Below are 22,405 nucleotides of genomic sequence, written 5' to 3' on the forward strand. Positions count from 1 at the left end.
CTCTCCCTTCTCTCCCTCTCCCTTCTCTCCCTCTCCCTTCTCTCCCTCTCCCTTCTCTCCCTCTCCCTTCTCTCCCTCTCCCTTCTCTCCCTCTCCCTTCTCTCCCTCTCCCTTCTCTCCCTCTCCCTTCTCTCCCTCTCCCTTCTCTCCCTCTCCCTTCTCTCCCTCTCCCTTCTCTCCCTCTCCCTTCTCTCCCTCTCCCTTCTCTCACTCTCCCTTCTCTCACTCTCCCTTCTCTCACTCTCCCTTCTCTCACTCTCCCTTCTCTCACTCTCCCTTCTCTCACTCTCCCTTCTCTCCCTCTCCCTTCTCTCCCTCTCCCTTCTCTCCCTCTCCCTCTCACCCTCTCTCCCTCTCACCCTCTCTCCCTCTCTCCCTCTCACCCTCTCTCCCTCTCACCCTCTCTCCCTCTCACCCTCTCACCCTCTCTCCCTCTCTCCCTCTCACCCTCTCTCCCTCTCACCCTCTCACCCTCTCTCCCTCTCACCCTCTCACCCTCTCTCCCTCTCACCCTCTCTCCCTCTCACCCTCTCACCCTCTCTTCCTCTCACCCTCTCTCCCTCTCACCCTCTCTCCCTCTCACCCTCTCTCCTTCTCACCCTCTCTCCTTCTCACCCTCTCTCCCTCTCACCCTCTCTCCCTCTCACCCTCTTTCCCTCTCTCCCTCTCACCCTTTCACCCTCTCTCCCTCTCCCTCTCACCCTCTCTCTCTCACCCTCTCTCTCTCACCCTCTCTCCCTCTCTCCGTCTCACCCTCTCTCCCTCTCTCCCTCTCACCCTCTCTCCCTCTCACCCTCTCTCCCTCTCTCCATCTCTTCCTCTCCATCTCTTCCTCTCCCTCTCACCCTCTCACCCTCTCTCCCTCTCTCCCTCTCCCTCTCCCTTCTCTCCCTCTCACCCTCTCTCCCTCTCTTCCTCTCCCCTACTGAACTTTACCTTTCCGTAGTAATGGGCTACAGGTCGGGGTCAGTGTAGCTACAGGTCGGGGTCAGTGTAGCTACAGGTCGGGGTCAATGTAGCTACAGGTCGGGGTCAGTGTAGCTACAGGTCGGGGTCAGTGTAGCTACAGGTCGGGGTCAATGTAGCTACATGTCGGGGTCAGTGTAGCTACAGGTCGGGGTCAGTGTAGCTACAGGTCGGGGTCAGTGTAGCTACAGGTCGGGGTCAGTGTAGCTACAGGTCGGGGTCAGTGTAGCTACAGGTCGGGGTCAGTGTAACTACAGGTCGGGGTCAGTGTAGCTACAGGTCGGGGTCAGTGTAGCTACAGGTCGGGGTCAGTGTAACTACAGGTCGGGGTCAGTGTAGCTACAGGTCGGGGTCAGTGTAGCTACAGGTCATGGTCAGTGTAGCTACAGGTCGGGGTCAGTGTAACTACAGGTCATGGTCAGTGTAGCTACAGGTCGGGGTCAGTGTAACTACAGGTCATGGTCAGTGTAGCTACAGGTCGGGGTCAGTGTAACTACAGGTCATGGTCAGTGTAGCTACAGGTCGGGGTCAGTGTAACTATAGGTCATGGTCAGTGTAGCTACAGGTCGGGGTCAGTGTAACTACAGGTCATGGTCAGTGTAGCTACAGGTCGGGGTCAGTGTAACTACAGGTCATGGTCAGTGTAGCTACAGGTCGGGGTCAGTGTAACTACAGGTCATGGTCAGTGTAGCTACAGGTCGGGGTCAGTGTAACTACAGGTCGGGGTCAGTGTAGCTACAGGTCGGGGTCAGTGTAACTACAGGTCGGGGTCAGTGTAGCTACAGGTCGGGGTCAGTGTAGCTACAGGTCGGGGTCAGTGTAACTACAGGTCGGGGTCAGTGTAACTACAGGTCGGGGTCAGTGTAACTACAGGTCGGGGTCAGTGTAACTACAGGTCGGGGTCAGTGTAGCTACAGGTCATGGTCAGTGTAGCTACAGGTCGGGGTCAGTGTAGCTACAGGTCGGGGTCAGTGTAACTACAGGTCGGGGTCAGTGTAACTACAGGTCGGGGTCAGTGTAGCTACAGGTCATGGTCAGTGTAGCTACAGGTCGGGGTCAGTGTAACTACAGGTCATGGTCAGTGTAGCTACAGGTCGGGGTCAGTGAAATTAACAACATGTTGATTAAAAATGAAAAAAGTAACTTATTGTGAAATTCCTAAATTAATAAAAATACATGTAATAAGTTTTTCAAGCTTTCGTCCCCTCTTTATCCATCCTTCCTCCTCCCCTCTTTATCCATCCTTCCTCCTCCCCTCTTTACCCATCCTTCCTCCTCCCCTCTTTATCCATCCTTCCTCCTCCCCTCTTTATCCATCCTTCCTCCTCCTCCCTGAAAGCCAACAACTTTACCCCCCCTGGTTGTGGAAGCCAACAACTTTACTCCTCCTGGTTGTGGAAGCCAACAACTTTACCCTCCTGGTTGTGGAAGCCAACAACTTTACCCCCCTGGTTGTAGAAGCCAACAACTTTACCCCCCTGGTTGTGGAAGCCAACCACTTTACCCTTCCTGGTTGTGGAAGCCAACAACTTTACCCCTCCTGGTTGTGGAAGCCAACAACTTTACCCCCCTGGTTGTGGAAGCCAACAACTTTACCCCTCCTGGTTGTGGAAGCCAACAACTTTACCCCCCCCTGGTTGTGGAAGCCAACAACTTTACCCTCCCCTGGTTGTGGAAGCCAACAACTTTACCCTCCTGGTTGTGGAAGCCAACAACTTTACCCCCCCTGGTTGTGGAAGCCAACAACTTTACCCTCCTGGTTGTGGAAGCCAACAACTTTACCCCCCTGGTTGTGGAAGCCAACAACTTTACCCTCCTGGTTGTGGAAGCCAACAACTTTACCCTCCCCTGATTGTGGAAGCCAACAACTTTACCCCTCCTGGTTGTGGAAGCCAACAACTTTACCCTCCCCTGGTTGTGGAAGCCAACAACTTTACCCCCCCTGGTTGTGGAAGCCAACAACTTTACCCCTCCTGGTTGTGGAAGCCAACAACTTTACCCTCCTGGTTGTGGAAGCCAACAACTTTACCCCCCTCGTTGTGGAAGCCAACAACTTTACCCCCCCTGGTTGTGGAAGCCAACAACTTTACCCTCCTGGTTGTGGAAGCCAACACCTTTACCCTCCTGCTTGTGGAAGCCAACAACTTTACCCTACTGCTTGTAGAAGCCAACAACTTTACCCCCCTGGTTGTGAAAGCCAACAACTTTACCCCCCTGGTTGTGGAAGCCAACAACTTTACCCCCCTGGTTGTGGAAGCCAACAACTTTACCCTCCTGCTTGTGGAAGCCAACAACTTTACCCTACTGCTTGTAGAAGCCAACAACTTTACCCCCCTGGTTGTGAAAGCCAACAACTTTACCCCCCTGGTTGTGGAAGGGTTGTGGAAGCCAACAACTTTACCCCCCTGGTTGTGGAAGCCAACAACTTTACCCTCTTGGTTGTGGAAGCCAACAACTTTACCCCCCTGGTTGTAGAAGCCAACAACTTTACCCCCCTGGCTGTGAAAGCCAACAACTTTACCCTCCTGCTTGTAGAAGCCAACAAATTTACCCCCCTGGTTGTGGAAGCCAACAACTTTACCCTCCTGGTTGTGGAAGCCAACAACTTTACTCTCCTGCTTGTAGAAGTCAACAACTTTACCCTCCTGGTTGTGGAAGCCAACAACTTTACCCCCCCTGGTTGTGGAAGCCAACAACTTTACCCTCCTGCTTGTGGAAGCCAACAACTTTACCCTCCTGCTTGTAGAAGCCAACATCTTTACCCTCCTGGTTGTGGAAGGCAACAACTTTACCCTCCTGGTTGTGGAAGCCAACAACTTTACCCTGCTGGTTGTGGAAGCCAACAACTTTACCCTCCTGGTTGTGGAAGCCAACAACTTTACCTTCCTGGTTGTGGAAGCCAACAACTTTACCTTCCTGGTTGTGGAAGCCAACAACTTTACCCTCCTGGTTGTGGAAGCCAACAACTTTACCCTCCTGGTTGTGGAAGCCAACAACTTTACAATCCTGGTTGTGGAAGCCAACAACTTTACCCTCCTGGTTGTGGAAGCCAACAACTTTACCCTCCTGCTTGTAGAAGCCAACATCTATACCCTGCTGGTTGTGGAAGCCAACAACTTTACCCTCCTGGTTGTGGAAGCCAACAACTTTACCCTCCTGGTTGTGGAAGCCAACAACTTTACCCTCCTGGTTGTGGAAGCCAACAACTTTACCCTCCTGCTTGTAGAAGCCAACATCTTTACCCTCCTGCTTGTAGAAGCCAACAACTTTACCCTCCTGGTTGTGGAAGCCAACAGCTTTACCCTCCTGGTTGTGGAAGCCAACAACTTTACCCTCCTGGTTGTGGAAGCCAACAACTTTACCCTCCTGGTTGTGGAAGCCAACAACTTTACCCTCCTGGTTGTGGAAGCCAACAACTTTACCCTCCTGGTTGTGGAAGCCAACAACTTTACCCTCCTGGTTGTGGAAGCCAACAACTTTACCCTCCTGGTTGTGGAAGCCAACAACTTTACCCTCCTGGTTGTGGAAGCCAACAACTTTACCCTCCTGGTTGTGGAAGCCAACAACTTTACCCTCCTGGTTGTGGAAGCCAACAACTTTACCCTCCTGCTTGTAGAAGCCAACATCTTTACCCTCCTGGTTGTGGAAGCCAACAACTTTACCCTCCTGGTTGTGGAAGCCAACAACTTTACCCTCCTGGTTGTGGAATCCAACAACTTTACCCTCCTGGTTGTGGAAGCCAACAACTTTACCCTCCTGGTTGTGGAAGCCAACAACTTCCCCCCCCCTGGTTGTGGAAGCCAACAACTTCCCCCCCCTGGTTGTGGAAGCCAACAACTTTACCCTCCTGGTTGTGGAAGCCAACAACTTTACCCTCCTGGTTGTGGAAGCCAACAACTTCCCCCCCCCTGGTTGTGGAAGCCAACAACTTCCCCCCCCCTGGTTGTGGAAGCCAACAACTTTACCCTCCTGGTTGTGGAAGCCAACAACTTTACCCTCCTGGTTGTGGAAGCCAACAACTTTACCCTCCTGGTTGTGGAAGCCAACAACTTCCCCCCCCCTGGTTGTGGAAGCCAACAACTTCCCCCCCCCTGGTTGTGGAAGCCAACAACTTTACCCTCCTGGTTGTGGAAGCCAACAACTTTACCCTCCTGGTTGTGGAAGCCAACAACTTCCCCCCCCCTGGTTGTGGAAGCCAACAACTTTACCCTCCTGGTTGGGGAAGCCAACAACTTTACCCCTCCTGGTTGTGGAAGCCAACAACTTTACCTTCCTGGTTGTGGAAGCCAACAACTTTACCCCCCCTGGTTGGGGAAGCCAGAGGAGAGGACGTGTGCCTCTGCATCACGTGATCCTGGCTGTAGACTCACAGTGAAGAGCCTCGAACCTCAGTCCTGTTTCTTCCCAGACACGCTCTCCTCACTTTGGCTGACGTTCAGAAATTATTGTGTTTTAGTACGCTGTTGCTGCGTACGGATCAGCTCATCCTTGTGTTGCTGCGTACGGATGAGCTCATCCTTGTGTTGCTGCGTACGGATGAGCTCATCCTTGTGTTGCTGCGTACGGATCAGCTCATCCTTGTGTTGCTGCGTACGGATGAGCTCATCCTTGTGTTGCTGCGTACGGATCAGCTCATCCTTGTGTTGCTGCGTACGGATGAGCTCATCCTTGCGTTGCTGCGTACGGATCAGCTCATCCTTGTGTTGCTGCGTACGGATGAGCTCATCCTTGCGTTGCTGCGTACGGATGAGCTCATCCTTGTGTTGCTGCGTACGGATCAGCTCATCCTTGTGTTGCTGCGTACGGATCAGCTCATCCTTGCGTTGCTGCGTACGAATCAGCTCATCCTTGTGTTGCTGCGTACGGATGAGCTCATCCTTGTGTTGCTGCGTACGGATGAGCTCATCCTTGTGTTGCTGCGTACGGATCAGCTCATCCTTGTGTTGCTGCGTACGGATCAGCTCATCCTTGTGTTGCTGCGTACGGATGAGCTCATCCTTGTGTTGCTGCGTACGGATCAGCTCATCCTTGTGTTGCTGCGTACGGATGAGCTCATCCTTGTGTTGCTGCGTACGGATGAGCTCATCCTTGTGTTGCTGCGTACGGATGAGCTCATCCTTGTGTTGCTGCGTACGGATGAGCTCATCCTTGTGTTGCTGCGTACGGATGAGCTCATCCTTGTGTTGCTGCGTACGGATGAGCTCATCCTTGTGTTGCTGCGTACGGATGAGCTCATCCTTGTGTTGCTGCGTACGGATGAGCTCATCCTTGTGTTGCTGCGTACGGATGAGCTCATCCTTGTGTTGCTGCGTACGGATGAGCTCATCCTTGTGTTGCTGCGTACGGATGAGCTCATCCTTGTGTTGCTGCGTACGGATGAGCTCATCCTTGTGTTGCTGCGTACGGATGAGCTCATCCTTGTGTTGCTGCGTACGGATCACCTCATCCTTGTGTTGCTGCGTACGGATCACCTCATCCTTGTGTTGCTGCGTACGGATGAGCTCATCCTTGCGTTGCTGCGTACGGATCACCTCATCCTTGTGTTGCTGCGTACGGATGAGCTCATCCTTGCGTTGCTGCGTACGGATCACCTCATCCTTGTGTTGCTGCGTACGAATGAGCTCATCCTTGCGTTGCTGCGTACGGATCACCTCATCCTTGTGTTGCTGCGTACGGATGAGCTCATCCTTGCGTTGCTGCGTACGGATCACCTCATCCTTGTGTTGCTGCGTACGGATGAGCTCATCCTTGCGTTGCTGCGTACGGATCACCTCATCCTTGTGTTGCTGGATATCAACTCATCCCTGTGTTGCTGGATATCAACCCATCCTTGTGTTGCTGGATATCAACTCCATCCTTGTGTTGCTGGATATCAACCCATCCTTGTGTTGCTGGATATCAACTCCATCCTTGTGTTGCTGGATATCAACCCATCCTTGTGTTGCTGGATATCAACCCATCCTTGTGTTGCTGGATATCAACTCATCCTTGTGTTGCTGGATATCAGCCCATCCTTGTGTTGCTGGATATCAACTCATCCTTGTGTTGCTGGATATCAACCCATCCTTGTGTTGCTGGATATCAACCCATCCTTGTGTTGCTGGATATCAACCCATCCTTCAGTTGCTGGATATCAGCCCATCCTTGTGTTGCTGGATATCAGCCCATCCTTGTGTTGCTGGATATCAACTCATCCTTGTGTTGCTGGATATCAACCCATCCTTGTGTTGCTGGATATCAACCCATCCTTGTGTTGCTGGATATCAACCCATCCTTGTGTTGCTGGATATCAACCCATCCTTGTGTTGCTGGATATCAGCCCATCCTTGTGTTGCTGGATATCAGCCCATCCTTGTGTTGCTGGATATCAACTCATCCTTGTGTTGCTGGATATCAACCCATCCTTGTGTTGCTGGATATCAACCCATCCTTGTGTTGCTGGATATCAACCCATCCTTGTGTTGCTGGATATCAGCCCATCCTTGTGTTGCTGGATATCAGCCCATCCTTGTGTTGCTGGATATCAACTCATCCTTGTGTTGCTGGATATCAACCCATCCTTGTGTTGCTGGATATCAACCCATCCTTGTGTTGCTGGATATCAACCCATCCTTGTGTTGCTGGATATCAACCCATCCTTGTGTTGCTGGATATCAACCCATCCTTGTGTTGCTGGATATCAACCCATCCTTGTGTTGCTGGATATCAACCCATCCGATAACAGTAACATGGATAAACGTTACAAACTGGGAAGTAATATCAGAGTTCAGCATAAAAGTATACAGATTATCTCACACTGACAGACAGATTACCCGAGGAGAAGGGAGCTATATACACGTCATCCCAACAGGTCAACCGTAGAGGGAGACGAGGAATTCAAAGTGAGTCACCTGGAGTCACCTTACTTCATCAGTTTAGAGGCGGGACCAAAGAGCCAGAGCTCAACCCCCCGGCAAGTACAATTAGGTGAGTACACAAGCTATTTTGGTTGACTTCAGTGAAGACCCGAGACGTCCGGGAGGATGTGAGGCTGATGTCACATCTCACCCCTAGCAGGGAAGGTTGTGTGGGTGAAGATGACTTCCATGGAGACATCTGACCACCATGAAGTCATCATACAACCATGAAGTCATCATACAACCATGAAATCATCCTACAACCATGAAGTCATCATACAACCATGAAGTCATCATACAACCATGAAGTCATCATACAACCATGAAGTCATCACACCACCATGAAGTCATCATACCACCATGAAGTCATCATACCACCATGAAGTCATCATACAACCATGAAGTCATCATACAACCATGAAGTCATCTTACCACCATGAAGTCATACAACCACGAAGTCATCTTACCACCATGAAGTCATCATACAACCATGAAGTCATCATACAACCACGAAGTCATCTTATCACCATGAAGTCATCATACAACCATGAAGTCATCATACAACCATGAAGTCATCTTACAACCATGAAGTCATCTTACAACCATGAAGTCATCATACCACCATGAAGTCATCTTACAACCATGAAGTCATCTTACCACCATGAAGTCATCATACAACCATGAAGTCATCATACAACCATGAAGTCATCATACAACCACGAAGTCATCTTATCACCATGAAGTCATCATACAACCATGAAGTCATCATACAACCATGAAGTCATCTTACCACCATGAAGTCATCATACAACCATGAAGTCATCTTACAACCATGAAGTCATCTTACCACCATGAAGTCATCTTACCACCATGAAGTCATCTTACAACCATGAAGTCATCTTACAACCATGAAGTCATCTTACAACCATGAAGTCATCTTACAACCATGAAGTCATCATACAACCATGAAGTCATCTTACCACCATGAAGTCATCATACAACCATGAAGTCATCATACAACCATGAAGTCATCATACAACCATGAAGTCATCATACAACCATGAAGTCATCATACAACCATGAAGTCATCTTACAACCATGAAGTCATCTTACAACCATGAAGTCATCATACAACCATGAAGTCATCATACAACCATGAAGTCATCTTACCACCATGAAGTCATCATACAACCATGAAGTCATCATACAACCATGAAGTCATCATACAACCATGAAATCATCTTACAACCATGAAGTCATCATACAACCATGAAGTCATCTTACCACCATGAAGTCATCATACAACCATGAAGTCATCTTACAACCATGAAGTCATCTTACCACCATGAAGTCATCTTACCACCATGAAGTCATCTTACCACCATGAAGTCATCTTACCACCATGAAGTCATCATACAACCATGAAGTCATCTTACCACCATGAAGTCATCATACAACCATGAAGTCATCTTACAACCATGAAGTCATCTTACCACCATGAAGTCATCTTACAACCATGAAGTCATCTTACAACCATGAAGTCATCATACAACCATGAAGTCATCATACAACCATGAAGTCATCTTACCACCATGAAGTCATCATACAACCATGAAGTCATCATACAACCATGAAGTCATCATACAACCATGAAGTCATCATACAACCATGAAGTCATCATACAACCATGAAGTCATCTTACCACCATGAAGTCATCATACAACCATGAAGTCATCATACCACCATGAAGTCATCACACCACCATGAAGTCATCATACCACCATGAAGTCATCATACCACCATGAAGTCATCATACAACCATGAAGTCATCATACAACCATGAAGTCATCTTACCACCATGAAGTCATACAACCACGAAGTCATCTTACCACCATGAAGTCATCATACAACCATGAAGTCATCATACAACCACGAAGTCATCTTATCACCATGAAGTCATCATACAACCATGAAGTCATCATACAACCATGAAGTCATCTTACAACCATGAAGTCATCTTACAACCATGAAGTCATCATACCACCATGAAGTCATCTTACAACCATGAAGTCATCTTACCACCATGAAGTCATCATACAACCATGAAGTCATCATACAACCATGAAGTCATCATACAACCACGAAGTCATCTTATCACCATGAAGTCATCATACAACCATGAAGTCATCATACAACCATGAAGTCATCTTACCACCATGAAGTCATCATACAACCATGAAGTCATCTTACAACCATGAAGTCATCTTACCACCATGAAGTCATCTTACCACCATGAAGTCATCTTACAACCATGAAGTCATCTTACAACCATGAAGTCATCTTACAACCATGAAGTCATCTTACAACCATGAAGTCATCATACAACCATGAAGTCATCTTACCACCATGAAGTCATCATACAACCATGAAGTCATCATACAACCATGAAGTCATCATACAACCATGAAGTCATCATACAACCATGAAGTCATCTTACAACCATGAAGTCATCTTACAACCATGAAGTCATCATACAACCATGAAGTCATCATACAACCATGAAGTCATCTTACCACCATGAAGTCATCATACAACCATGAAGTCATCATACAACCATGAAGTCATCATACAACCATGAAATCATCTTACAACCATGAAGTCATCATACAACCATGAAGTCATCTTACCACCATGAAGTCATCATACAACCATGAAGTCATCTTACAACCATGAAGTCATCTTACCACCATGAAGTCATCTTACCACCATGAAGTCATCTTACCACCATGAAGTCATCTTACCACCATGAAGTCATCATACAACCATGAAGTCATCTTACCACCATGAAGTCATCATACAACCATGAAGTCATCTTACAACCATGAAGTCATCTTACCACCATGAAGTCATCTTACAACCATGAAGTCATCTTACAACCATGAAGTCATCATACAACCATGAAGTCATCATACAACCATGAAGTCATCTTACCACCATGAAGTCATCATACAACCATGAAGTCATCATACAACCATGAAGTCATCATACAACCATGAAGTCATCATACAACCATGAAGTCATCTTACCACCATGAAGTCATCATACAACCATGAAGTCATCATACAACCATGAAGTCATCATACAACCATGAAGTCATCATACAACCATGAAGTCATCATACAACCACAAAGTCATCTTACAACCATGAAGTCATCATACAACCATGAAGTCATCATACAACCATGAAGTCATCTAACCACCACAAAGTCATCATACCACCATGAAGTCATCATACCACCATGAAGTCATCTTACAACCATGAAGTCATCATACAACCATGAAGTCATCATACAACCATGAAGTCATCTTACAACCATGAAGTCATCATACAACCATGAAGTCATCATACAACCATGAAGTCATCTAACCACCACAAAGTCATCATACCACCATGAAGTCATCATACCACCATGAAGTCATCTTACAACCATGAAGTCATCATACAACCATGAAGTCATCTAAACACCACAAAGTCATCATACAACCATGAAGTCATCTAACCACCACAAAGTCATCATACAACCATGAAGCACATGTTGAAGCCCCAAGGAGCCGAGGGCTGGAGTGAGTGCACTCAGCCATGTGGTGGCGCTCTTCAAGGATTATGAAGCACATATGTATTAAAAAGCAAATAACAAGGCATCAACTCGAGGCACAGGGAGGAGGTGCGCCTCACACACTAACACACTCCATTAATAGTGACCATCAACTCGAGGCACAGGGAGGAGGTGCGCCTCACACACTAACACACTCCATTAATAGTGACCATCAACTCGAGGCACAGGGAGGAGGTGCGCCTCACACACTAACACACTCCATTAATAGTGACCATCAACTCGAGGCACAGGGAGGAGGTGCGCCTCACACACTAACACACTCCATTAATAGTGACCATCAACTCGAGGCACAGGGAGGAGGTGCGCCTCACACACTAACACCCTCCATTAATAGTGACCATCAACTCGAGGCACAGGGAGGAGGTGCGCCTCACACACTAACACACTCCATTAATAGTGACCATCAACTCGAGGCACAGGGAGGAGGTGCGCCTCACACACTAACACCCTCCATTAATAGTGACCATCAACTCGAGGCACAGGGAGGAGGTGCGCCTCACACACTAACACACTCCATTAATAGTGACCATCAACTCGAGGCACAGGGAGGAGGTGCGCCTCACACACTAACACCCTCCATTAATAGTGACCATCAACTCGAGGCACAGGGAGGAGGTGCGCCTCACACACTAACACCCTCCATTAATAGTGACCATCAACTCGAGGCACAGGGAGGAGGTGCGCCTCACACACTAACACCCTCCATTAATAGTGACCATCAACTCGAGGCACAGGGAGGAGGTGCGCCTCACACACTAACACACTCCATTAATAGTGACCATCAACTCGAGGCACAGGGAGGAGGTGCGCCTCACACACTAACACACTCCATTAATAGTGACCATCAACTCGAGGCACAGGGAGGAGGTGCGCCTCACACACTAACACACTCCATTAATAGTGACCATCAACTCGAGGCACAGGGAGGAGGTGCGCCTCACACACTAACACACTCCATTAATAGTGACCATCAACTCGAGGCACAGGGAGGAGGTGCGCCTCACACACTAACACACTCCATTAATAGTGACCCAAAGAGGTGTTGACCGCGGAACACAAATATACATAAAAAAGTGTTATTTTACAAAAGAATGAAGCAGCAAATCTAGAAAAACTATCTTTCATACTATTAAGGAAATATATAATTGACTCACCTGCCGTCAATATATATAATTGACTCACCTGCCGTCAATATACTGCAATTACCAGAGAGATGCAGGCCAGCAGGTAGACAGGACAGCAGGTAGACAGGACAGCAGGTAGACAGGACAGCAGGAAGACAGGCCAGCAGGTAGACAGGACAGCAGACAGACAGGCCAGCAGGTAAACAGGACAGCAGGAAGACAGGCCAGCAGGAAGACAGGCCAGCAGGTAGACAGGACAGCAGGTAGACAGGCCAGCAGGAAGACAGGCCAGCAGGTAGACAGGACAGCAGGTAGACAGGCCAGCAGGAAGACAGGACAGCAGACAGACAAGCCAGCAGGAAGACAGGCCAGCAGGTAGACAGGACAGCAGGTAGACAGGCCAGCAGGAAGACAGGCCAGCAGGTAGACAGGCCAGCAGACAGACAGGCCAGCAGGAAGACAGGCCAGCAGACAGACAGGCCAGCAGACAGACAGGCCAGCAGACAGACAGGCCAGCAGGTAGACAGGCCAGCAGGTAGACAGGCCAGCAAGCAGACAGGCCAGCAGGTAGACAGGGGAGCTGGCAGACAGGCCAGCAGGTAGACAGGCCATCAGGCAGACAGGCCAGCAGGCAGACAGGCCAGCAGGCAGACAGGCCAGCAGGCAGACAGGCCAGCAGGCAGACAGGCCAGCAGGCAGACAGGGGAGCAGGCAGACAGGGGAGCAGGCAGACAGGGGAGCAGGCAGACATGCCAGCAGGTAGACAGGCCAGCAGGTAGACAGGCCAGCAGGTAGACAGGCCAGCAGGTAGACAGGCCCGCAGGTAGACAGGCCAGCAGGTAGACAGGCCCGCAGGTAGACAGGCCAGCAGGTAGACAGGCCAGCAGGTAGACAGGCCAGCAGACAGACAGGCCAGCAGACAGACAGGCCAGCAGGTAGACAGGCCAGCAGGTAGACAGGCCAGCAGACAGACAGGCCAGCAGGTAGACAGGCCAGCAGGTAGACAGGCCAGCAGGCAGACAGGCCAGCAGGTAGACAGGGGAGCAGGCAGACAGGCCAGCAGGCAGACAGGCCAGCAGACAGACAGGCCAGCAGACAGACAGGCCAGCAGGTAGACAGGCCAGCAGACAGACAGGGGAGCAGGCAGACAGGCCAGCAGGTAGACAAGCCAGCAGGCAGACAGGGGAGCAGGCAGACAGGCCAGCAGGCAGACAGGTCAGCAGGCAGACAGGCCAGCAGGCAGACAGGCCAGCAGGCAGACAGGGGAGCAGGTAGACAGGCGAGCAGACAGACAGGCCAGCAGACAGACAGGCCAGCAGGCAGACAGGCGAGCAGGCAGACAGGCCAGCAGGCAGACAGGCCAGCAGGCAGACAGGCCAGCAGGCAGACAGGCCAGCAGGCAGACAGGCCAGCAGACAGACAGGCCAGCAGGCAGACAGGCCAGCAGGAAGACAGGCCAGCAGGCAGACAGGCCAGCAGGCAGACAGGCCAGCAGGCAGACAGGCCAGCAGGCAGACAGGCCAGCAGGCAGACAGGCCAGCAGGTAGACAGGCCAACAGGCAGACAGGGGAGCAGGCAGACAGGCCAACAGGTAGACAGGCCAGCAGGCAGACAGGGGAGCAGGCAGACAGGCCAGCTGGTAGACAGGCCAGCAGGCAGACAGGCCAGCAGGCAGACAGGCCAGCAGGTAGACAGGCCAGCAGGCAGACAGGCCAGCAGGCAGACAGGCCAGCAGGCAGACAGGCCAGCAGGCAGACAGGCCAGCAGGCAGACAGGCCAGCAGGCAGACAGGCCAGCAGGCAGACAGGCCAGCAGGCAGACAGGCCAGCAGGCAGACAGGCCAGCAGGTAGACAGGCCAGCAGGCAGACAGGCCAGCAGGTAGACAGGCCAGCAGGCAGACAGGCCAGCAGGCAGACAGGCCAGCAGGCAGACAGGCCAGCAGGCAGAAAGGCCAGCAGGCAGACAGGCCAGCAGGCAGACAGGCCAGCAGGCAGACAGGCCAGCAGGCAGACAGGCCAGCAGGCAGACAGGCCAGCAGGCAGACAGGCCAGCAGGCAGACAGGCCAGCAGGCAGACAGGCCAGCAGGCAGACAGGCCAGCAGGTAGACAGGCCAGCAGGTAGACAGGCCAGCAGGCAGACAGGCCAGCAGGTAGACAGGCCAGCAGGCAGACAGGCCAGCAGGTAGACAGGCCAGCAGGCAGACAGGCCAGCAGGCAGACAGGCCAGCAGGTAGACAGGCCAGCAGGCAGACAGGCCAGCAGGCAGACAGGCCAGCAGGCAGACAGGCCAGCAGGCAGACAGGCCAGCAGGTAGACAGGCCAGCAGGTAGACAGGCCAGCAGGCAGACAGGCCAGCAGGTAGACAGGCCAGCAGGCAGACAGGCCAGCAGGCAGACAGGCCAGCAGGTAGACAGGCCAGCAGGCAGACAGGCCAGCAGGCAGACAGGCCAGCAGGCAGACAGGCCAGCAGGTAGACAGGCCAGCAGGCAGACAGGCCAGCAGGCAGACAGGCCAGCAGGTAGACAGGCCAGCAGGCAGACAGGCCAGCAGGCAGACAGGCCAGCAGGTAGACAGGCCAGCAGGCCAGCAGGCAGACAGGCCAGCAGGTAGACAGGCCAGCAGGTAAGGAGGCCGACCTTGTAAAAGACTCAGAAGAGGTGTACAACGCCACAGTGTTTAGTAATTAGCAAACACGCCGCCGGGTGGCCAGAGGCTGGCCCAGGTCTGTGCCAACACCGGCCTAGAGTGTGCCAACACCGGCCTAGAGTGTGCCAACACCGGCCTAGAGTGTGCCAACACCGGCCTAGAGTGTGTCAACACCGGCCTAGAGTGTGCCAACACTGGCCTAGAGTGTGCCAACACCGGCCTAGTGTGTGCCAACACCGGCCTAGTGTGTGCCAACACCGGCCTAGTGTGTGCCAACACCGGCCTAGAGTGTGCCAACACCGGCCTAGAGTGTGCCAACACTGGCCTAGAGTGTGCCAACACCGGCCTAGAGTGTGTCAACACCGGCCTAGAGTGTATCAACACCGGCCTAGAGTGTATCAACACCGGCCTAGAGTGTGTCAACACCGGCCTAGAGTGTGTCAACACCGGCCTAGAGTGTGTCAACACCGGCCTAGAGTGTGTCAACACCGGTCTAGTGAGTGCCAACACCGGCCTAGAGTGTGTCAACACCGGCCTAGAGTGTGTCAACACCGGCCTAGAGTGTGTCAACACCGGCCTAGAGTGTGTCAACACCGGCCTAGAGTGTGTCAACACCGGCCTAGAGTGTGTCAACACCGGCCTAGAGTGTGTCAACACCGGCCTAGAGTGTGTCAACACCGGGGCAGCAGAAGGACGCTGTTTAAGGTCCCTTCCAGAGGTGAAGGCCGCCCCCCAGGACCGTACAAGGCCCTTCACAGGTGCAGGAGGTACACAGGTGCACTAGAGGAGCCACACAAGAGCCACACAGGTGTCCTGACCCGCCCTGATGACTCGCCTGGGTGCCAGGGGGCAGCACAGCTCACCATAAAGTATTGTCACCATTTATTGACTCTTGTATATGAGGAAATAAAAGAACGCGGTGATAACACGTAAATCATTTATATAAATAACGTTAACGGGGGGGGGGAGGGGGGGAGAGAGAGAGACAGAGAGAGACAGAGAGAGACAGAGAGAGACAGAGAGAGACAGAGAGAGACAGAGAGAGAGAGAGAGAGACAGATAAGCATCAGGTAAACATCAATCAACCAGTGATAACAACAGAAGAACACCACCTAAATCTCATCTACAGATTACACGACATAACTGAACGAACTTTTTACCAATGAACGTAAATCATCAATACATTACAATTAAAATTTACACATAACAAAGTGCTATGCCTCGGGACACGGCAGCCATATACAACATCAACTGCTGGAAGCCTATACTATGTATACTATATATAGTATAGGAATCTGGGAATTCATCAATGATTGCATGCTCAATACATTGTACTGAGTGGTGGCGTTCAGCTTCCCTGAAACCATCAATGCACAGATGCACTTAGCACGCACGAATGCACTTGAGGCCAGAGGAGCAGAGTATCATACGTGTCAACTCGTGCCACGGCTCTGACACACGGAACGGTGCCGGAAAGTTTAATTAGTCTTTAGCTCATGAAAAACGCAGGTACACCTTGGTCTTGACTACTGCGAAGACTGCGAGCACTCGGCTCCACACGCACCACACCAGCTGCTTCACCTCACCTCTGGCTCAACTACACCATGTGACCTCACCCCACACACACACACACTTGGGGGCCTCGTAGCCTGGTGGATAGCGCGCAGGACTCGTAATTCTGTGGCGCGGGTTCGATTCCCGCACGAGGCAGAAACAAATGGGTAAAGTTTCTTTCATCCTAAGTGCCCCTGTTACCTAGCAGTAAATAGGTACCTGGGAGTTAGTCAGCTGTCACGGGCTGCTTCCTGGGGTGTGTGTGTGGGGGGGTGGGGAGAAAAAAAAAAAAAAAAAAAAAAAAAAAAGTAGTTAGTAAACAGTTGATTGACAGTTGAGAGGCGGGCCGAAAGAGCAAAGCTCAACCCCCGCAAAAACACAACTAGTAAACACAACTAGTAAACACACACACAGGGGAACTGCCAGAAATTTGCAAAGCAGCTAATGTAGTCCCTATATACAAGAAAGGGGATAGACAGGAGGCACTGAACTACAGGCCAGTGTCCCAAACCTGCATACCATGCAAGCTGATGGAAAAGATTGTGCGAAGAAAGCTAGTGGAGCATCTGGAGTGAAGGAACTTTGTAACACAGCATCAACATGGGTTCAAGGATGGCAGGTCCTGCATCACAGGGTTAACTGAATTCTACGACCAGGCAACAAAAATCAGGCAAGATAGAGAGGGGTGGGCAGACTGCATATTTTTGGATTGCCAGAAAGCTTTTGATACAGTGCAACACAAGAAGCTAGTGAAAAAGCTGGAGATGCAGGCTGGAGTGAAAGGGAAGGTACTCCATCGGATAAGGGAGTACCTAAGCAACTGAAGACAACGAGTCAGTGTGAGGGGTGAGGTCTCAGATTGGCGAGACGTCACCAGTGGAGTCCCGCAGGGGTCAGTCCTTGGACCTATACTGTTTCTGATATATGTAAATGATCTCCCGGAGGGTATAGACTCGTTTCTCTCAATGTTTGCTGAGGATGGAAATATTATGAGGAAGATTGAAACAGAGGAGGATAGTAGGAGGATACAAGATGACCTGGACAGATTGAATGAATAGTCCAACAAACGGCTGCTCAAGTTCAACCCGAGTAAATGCAAAGTAATGAAACTAAGTAATGTAGGCAGTGGGCCAGACACAGGATACAGAATGGGAAATGAAGTACTTCATGAAACGGACAGAGAGAAAAATCTAGGAGTTGATATCACACCAAACCTGTCTCCTGAAGCCCACATAAAAAGAATTACGTCTGCGGCATATGCGAGGCTGGCTAACATCAGAACAGCCTTCAGGAACCTGTGTAAGGAATCATTCAGAACCTTGTACACCACATATGTAAGACCAATCCTGGAGTATGCGGCCCCAGCATGGAGCCCACACCTTGTCAAGCACAAGACGAAGCTGGAAAAAGTTCAGAGGTATGCCACTAGACTAGTCCCGGAGGTAAGAGGCATGAGTTACGAGGAAAGACTGCGAGAGATGCACCTTACGACACAGGAAGACAAGAGTAAGTGGAGTCATGATCACAACTTACAAAATCCTCCGGGATATTGACAGGGTAGACAAGGATAAACTATTCAACACTGGTGGGACACGAACAAGGGGACACAGGTGGAAACTGAGTACCCACATGAGCCACAGAGACGTTAGAAGGAACTTTTTCAGTGTCAGAGTAGTTAACAGGTGGAATGTATTAGGCAGTGATGTGGTGGAGGCTGACTCCATACACAGTTTCAAGTGTAGATATGATAGAGCCCAGTAGGCTCAGGAACCTGTACACCTGTTGATTGACATTTGAGAGGCGGGACCAAAGAGCCAGAGCTCAACCCCCACAAGCACAACTAGGTGAGTACACACACACAGGTGTGTTCTCCAAAGGTGACATAGATAAGGAGAGAAGTGGTTGAGGAAGAGTTGTTCTTGAAGCACAGTGTGGGGCTGGCTGCGCCTCACACACCTGTCACGGGAAGCACAGTGTGGGGCTGGCTGCGCCTCACACACCTGTCACGGGAAGCACAGTGTGGGGCTGGCTGCGCCGCACACACCTGTCACGGGAAGCACAGTGTGGGGCTGGCTGCGCCTCACACACCTGTCACGGGAAGAGAACACAGTGACACGTGTTGCAACATGCGAGGAATTGCAATCTCCCTCCCACGTGCTGGTTGATGCCGTCACCCATAACCATCACCCATAAATATCACCCATGCCCTGAACCTGGCTCCTCACTACTTGCGTCTCAGAATATTTCGGTCATGAACTACGTCCATCATTTGGTAGTAACGACTGAAAGACAGTGTTCTAGCTGGTCCTGGCCCATCTGACAAGTCTGTGTGCAATCAGGGGGAGATACGATCACCACATACAAAATACTCAGGATAATGGCATGGATGAAACACGTTAAGTAATGAGGTGGTGGAATCTGACATGTGTTACAAGTTTAAAGGTGTTACAAGATGTAGACTCTATAAAGGCTCTGGAATATATACTTCAGTTAATTAATGGTTGAGGGGCGGAACGCAAGAGCCGTAGAGTACAAGTACAACTAGGTGAGTACTATCACAATATCAGTGTTGCCACAACCACAGCAGCGCCATCAAGGGCCTGGCGGCTGAGTGGACAGCTTTCGGGACTCCTAGTCCCGAAAGTCCTAAACGTCCGAGGTTCGATCCCCGGCGGAGGCAGAAACAAATGGCCAGTTTCTTTCACCCCTGATGCGCCTGTTCCCCTAGCAGTAAATAGGTATCTGGGTGTTACACAGCTGCTACAGGCTGCTTCCTGGGTGTATATGTGTGTGGAAATAAAATCAAAGTTACTTGATTGACAGTTGAGAGGCGGGACCAAAGAGCCAGAGCTCAACCCCCACAAGCACAAGGTGAGTGCCACCTTCCCTGGCGTGTCTAACACCAACCAGAGTGCTCGTTCCACCGAGTACTGTGTCCTTGTAGTGCCATCAGCTCGCCTACCTGATTGGTCCAGATTAACAAGCCCGGCCGCCAACAGCTGTAGCCGCAATGTGCTCGGATTAACTCGCCAAATCTGCATAATTTTAAACCTGCTTCCGTTGGGTTTAACTTTTGGGTGGTTGGGAAGGCTGTGTGTGGTGCCTGGACGACGGTTCCTGCCTTGTTTGTGTGGACCAGGACGGTCCTTGCCTTGTGTGGACCAGGACGGTCCTTGCCTTGTTTGTGTGGACCAGGACGGTCCTTGCCTTGTTTGTGTGGACCAAGACGGTCCTTGCCTTGTTTGTGTGGACCAGGACGGTCCTTGTCTTGTTTGTGTGGACCAAGACGGTCCTTGCCTTGTTTGTGTGGACCAGGACGGTCCTTGCCTTGTTTGTGTGGACCAAGACGGTCCTTGCCTTGTTTGTGTGGACCAGGACGGTCCTTGCCTTGTTTGTGTGGACCAGGACGGTCCTTGCCTTGTTTGTGTGGACCAAGACGGTCCTTGCCTTGTTTGTGTGGACCAGGACGGTCCTTGTCTTGTTTGTGTGGACCAGGACGGTCCTTGCCTTGTTTGTGTGGACCAGGACGGTCCTTGCCTTGTTTGTGTGGACCAAGACGGTCCTTGCCTTGTTTGTGTGGACCAAGACGGTCCTTGCCTTGTTTGTGTGGACCAGGACGGTCCTTGCCTTGTTTGTGTGGACCAGGACGGTCCTTGCCTTGTTTGTGTGGACCAGGACGGTCCTTGCCTTGTTTGTGTGGATGTTCAACCCGTTCTCGCAAATTTAATAAGTCAATATTGACTTATTAAATATGTGCATAGGTGACATACTTAACATAATAGTTTCCCTTGAAAAGCTTCATAGAAAACACCGACCTTACCTAACCTACTTAGTATGTTAAGATAAGCATCTTATAGCTTCGTAATTACAATTGTTACTTAACCTATTATAGGTATAGGTTAGGTAATAATTGTAATTACGAAGCAATAAGATGCTTATCTTAACATACTAAGTAGGTTAGGTAAGGTTGGTGTTTTCTATGAAGCTTTTCAAGGGAAACTATTATGTTAAGTATGTCACCTATGCACATATTTAATAAGTCAATATTGACTTAATAAATTTGCGAGAACGGGTTGGGATGTTATGGACCGAAGTCTAGCGTCCGGGCTCGGAACGGTGACGACAACGCCATCTGTGGGTCTGCTCCCAAAACCCCCTTCAAATGGACAACGCCATCTAGTGAGGACGGAATATACCGGCTACAGGGGCTGGATTCCCGTCTTAATCAGCTCATAACATAGCCGCTGCTGACCTCTGGTGAGGTGGCGCTTAGACAGAAATGCCATCTATGGAGTGGATAGGTGGACGTTTGTGTCTAAGCCTGTAAGTGAGGTGCCCTAGAGTGTCCCCAACACTAATGACGTGTCTGATTACAGAGTCGACCTGGGACTGCTGTATCGGATGATGAGGCAGTCTACCCAAGGCAGCCATAGTCTCTCCACGTGTTTGCTGCAGAAGCTGTGAGTCACCCCCAGATGGGCACTGTTGAGTGTGTTAGCCTGCCTGTGATGTGGCAGTACCAGGATTCGTCTTATCTGGGGGCTGGCTGGTGAAAGAGACTAGCCACTGTGGTGAGGAGAGTGATCTGCAGAATCACACGAGGCTCCTGCCTAGGGCTCGCAACCCTAGTATTGGTCGTGGAGTGGCCTACTCAGTGGAGCTGATCGAAACCTGCCAGCTACAGGCTGGATTTGTGGTTGAAGGCCTCCACGACGGTGCACCCAGTGGGACTGTGATTTGGCTGGCCTGTGGCCGGGGTAGATTCGCCGAAAGAATCAGAGGATTCATCGTGGGCCACGACGAAGAGAACCAGGGCTACTCATCGTGAGCACCCTGGAGCATCCCGTGTCTTCAGAGGAAGACGATTCTGTACATTGTGTATTTATACCCCCCGTGTGACAGTTTATATATTTATTTATGGTGGTGGTGAAATAAGATATTTAAATTAGTGCATTTGTATCCCTTTCCCCTTTAATTTACTTGCGTTACGGAACGCACCCCTTCAAAGCCACTACTAACTTGGGGCCTGATACCCAAACTCTAATAACATCAGAGAAGAACCCCGTTGCGACCCTATAGGGCCGTAACAGTGGACTAAGACGGTTCCTGCCTTGTTTGTGTGGACCAAGACGGTTCCTGCCTTGTTTGTGTGGACCAAGACGGTTCCTGCCTTGTTTGTGTGGACCAGGACGGTCCTTGCCTTGTTTGTATGGACCAGGACGGTCCTTGCCTTGTTTGTGAGGACCAAGACGGTCTTTGCCTTGTTTGTGTGGACCAAGACGGTCTTTGCCTTGTTTGTGTGGACCAAGACGGTCTTTGCCTTGTTTGTGTGGACCAAGACGGTCTTTGCCTTGTTTGTGTGGACCAAGACGGTCCTTGCCTTGTTTGTGTGGACCAAGACGGTCTTTGCCTTGTTTGTGTGGACCAAGACGGTCTTTGCCTTGTTTGTGTGGACCAAGACGGTCTTTGCCTTGTTTGTGTGGACCAGGACAGTCTTTGCCTTGTTTGTGTTGAGCAAGACGGTCCTTGCCTTGTTTGTGT

General features: G+C 50.6%; 3 protein-coding genes across 3 annotated transcripts in view; 1 reads left to right on the forward strand and 2 right to left on the reverse strand.

Annotated features, from left to right (window-relative positions):
• The window catches only part of LOC123748104 (nascent polypeptide-associated complex subunit alpha, muscle-specific form-like), a 13,239-nt gene extending 8,647 nt beyond the window's left edge, over positions 1-4,592 (reverse strand). The window contains exons 1-4 of the mRNA XM_069308597.1: positions 4,569-4,592; positions 3,961-4,332; positions 3,638-3,822; positions 3,327-3,465 (exon numbers count right to left, since the gene is read on the reverse strand). Of these exons, the coding sequence (XP_069164698.1) occupies positions 3,327-3,465; positions 3,638-3,822; positions 3,961-4,332; positions 4,569-4,592 (720 nt within the window). The remainder of the gene's footprint in view (positions 1-3,326; positions 3,466-3,637; positions 3,823-3,960; positions 4,333-4,568) is intronic.
• An 816-nt stretch (positions 4,593-5,408) lies between these two features.
• LOC123766652 (golgin subfamily A member 6-like protein 22) lies at positions 5,409-9,331 on the reverse strand. Its single transcript, XM_045755931.1, has 2 exons — positions 9,299-9,331; positions 5,409-6,752 (listed from the first exon to the last, which is right to left on the reverse strand). Exons 1-2 carry the CDS (start codon positions 9,329-9,331, stop codon positions 5,409-5,411), a joined length of 1,377 nt encoding a protein of 458 aa, XP_045611887.1.
• A 2,115-nt stretch (positions 9,332-11,446) lies between these two features.
• Positions 11,447-22,405, forward strand: part of LOC138354408 (collagen alpha-1(III) chain-like) — a 45,722-nt gene continuing 34,763 nt past the window's right edge. Inside the window, exons 1-2 of the mRNA XM_069308598.1 lie at positions 11,447-11,486; positions 15,430-16,077. Coding sequence (XP_069164699.1) covers positions 11,447-11,486; positions 15,430-16,077 — 688 coding nt within the window. The remainder of the gene's footprint in view (positions 11,487-15,429; positions 16,078-22,405) is intronic.

This window comes from Procambarus clarkii, chromosome 62 (genome assembly GCF_040958095.1).
Source record: "Procambarus clarkii isolate CNS0578487 chromosome 62, FALCON_Pclarkii_2.0, whole genome shotgun sequence".
Taxonomy (NCBI): Eukaryota; Metazoa; Arthropoda; class Malacostraca; order Decapoda; family Cambaridae; genus Procambarus; species Procambarus clarkii.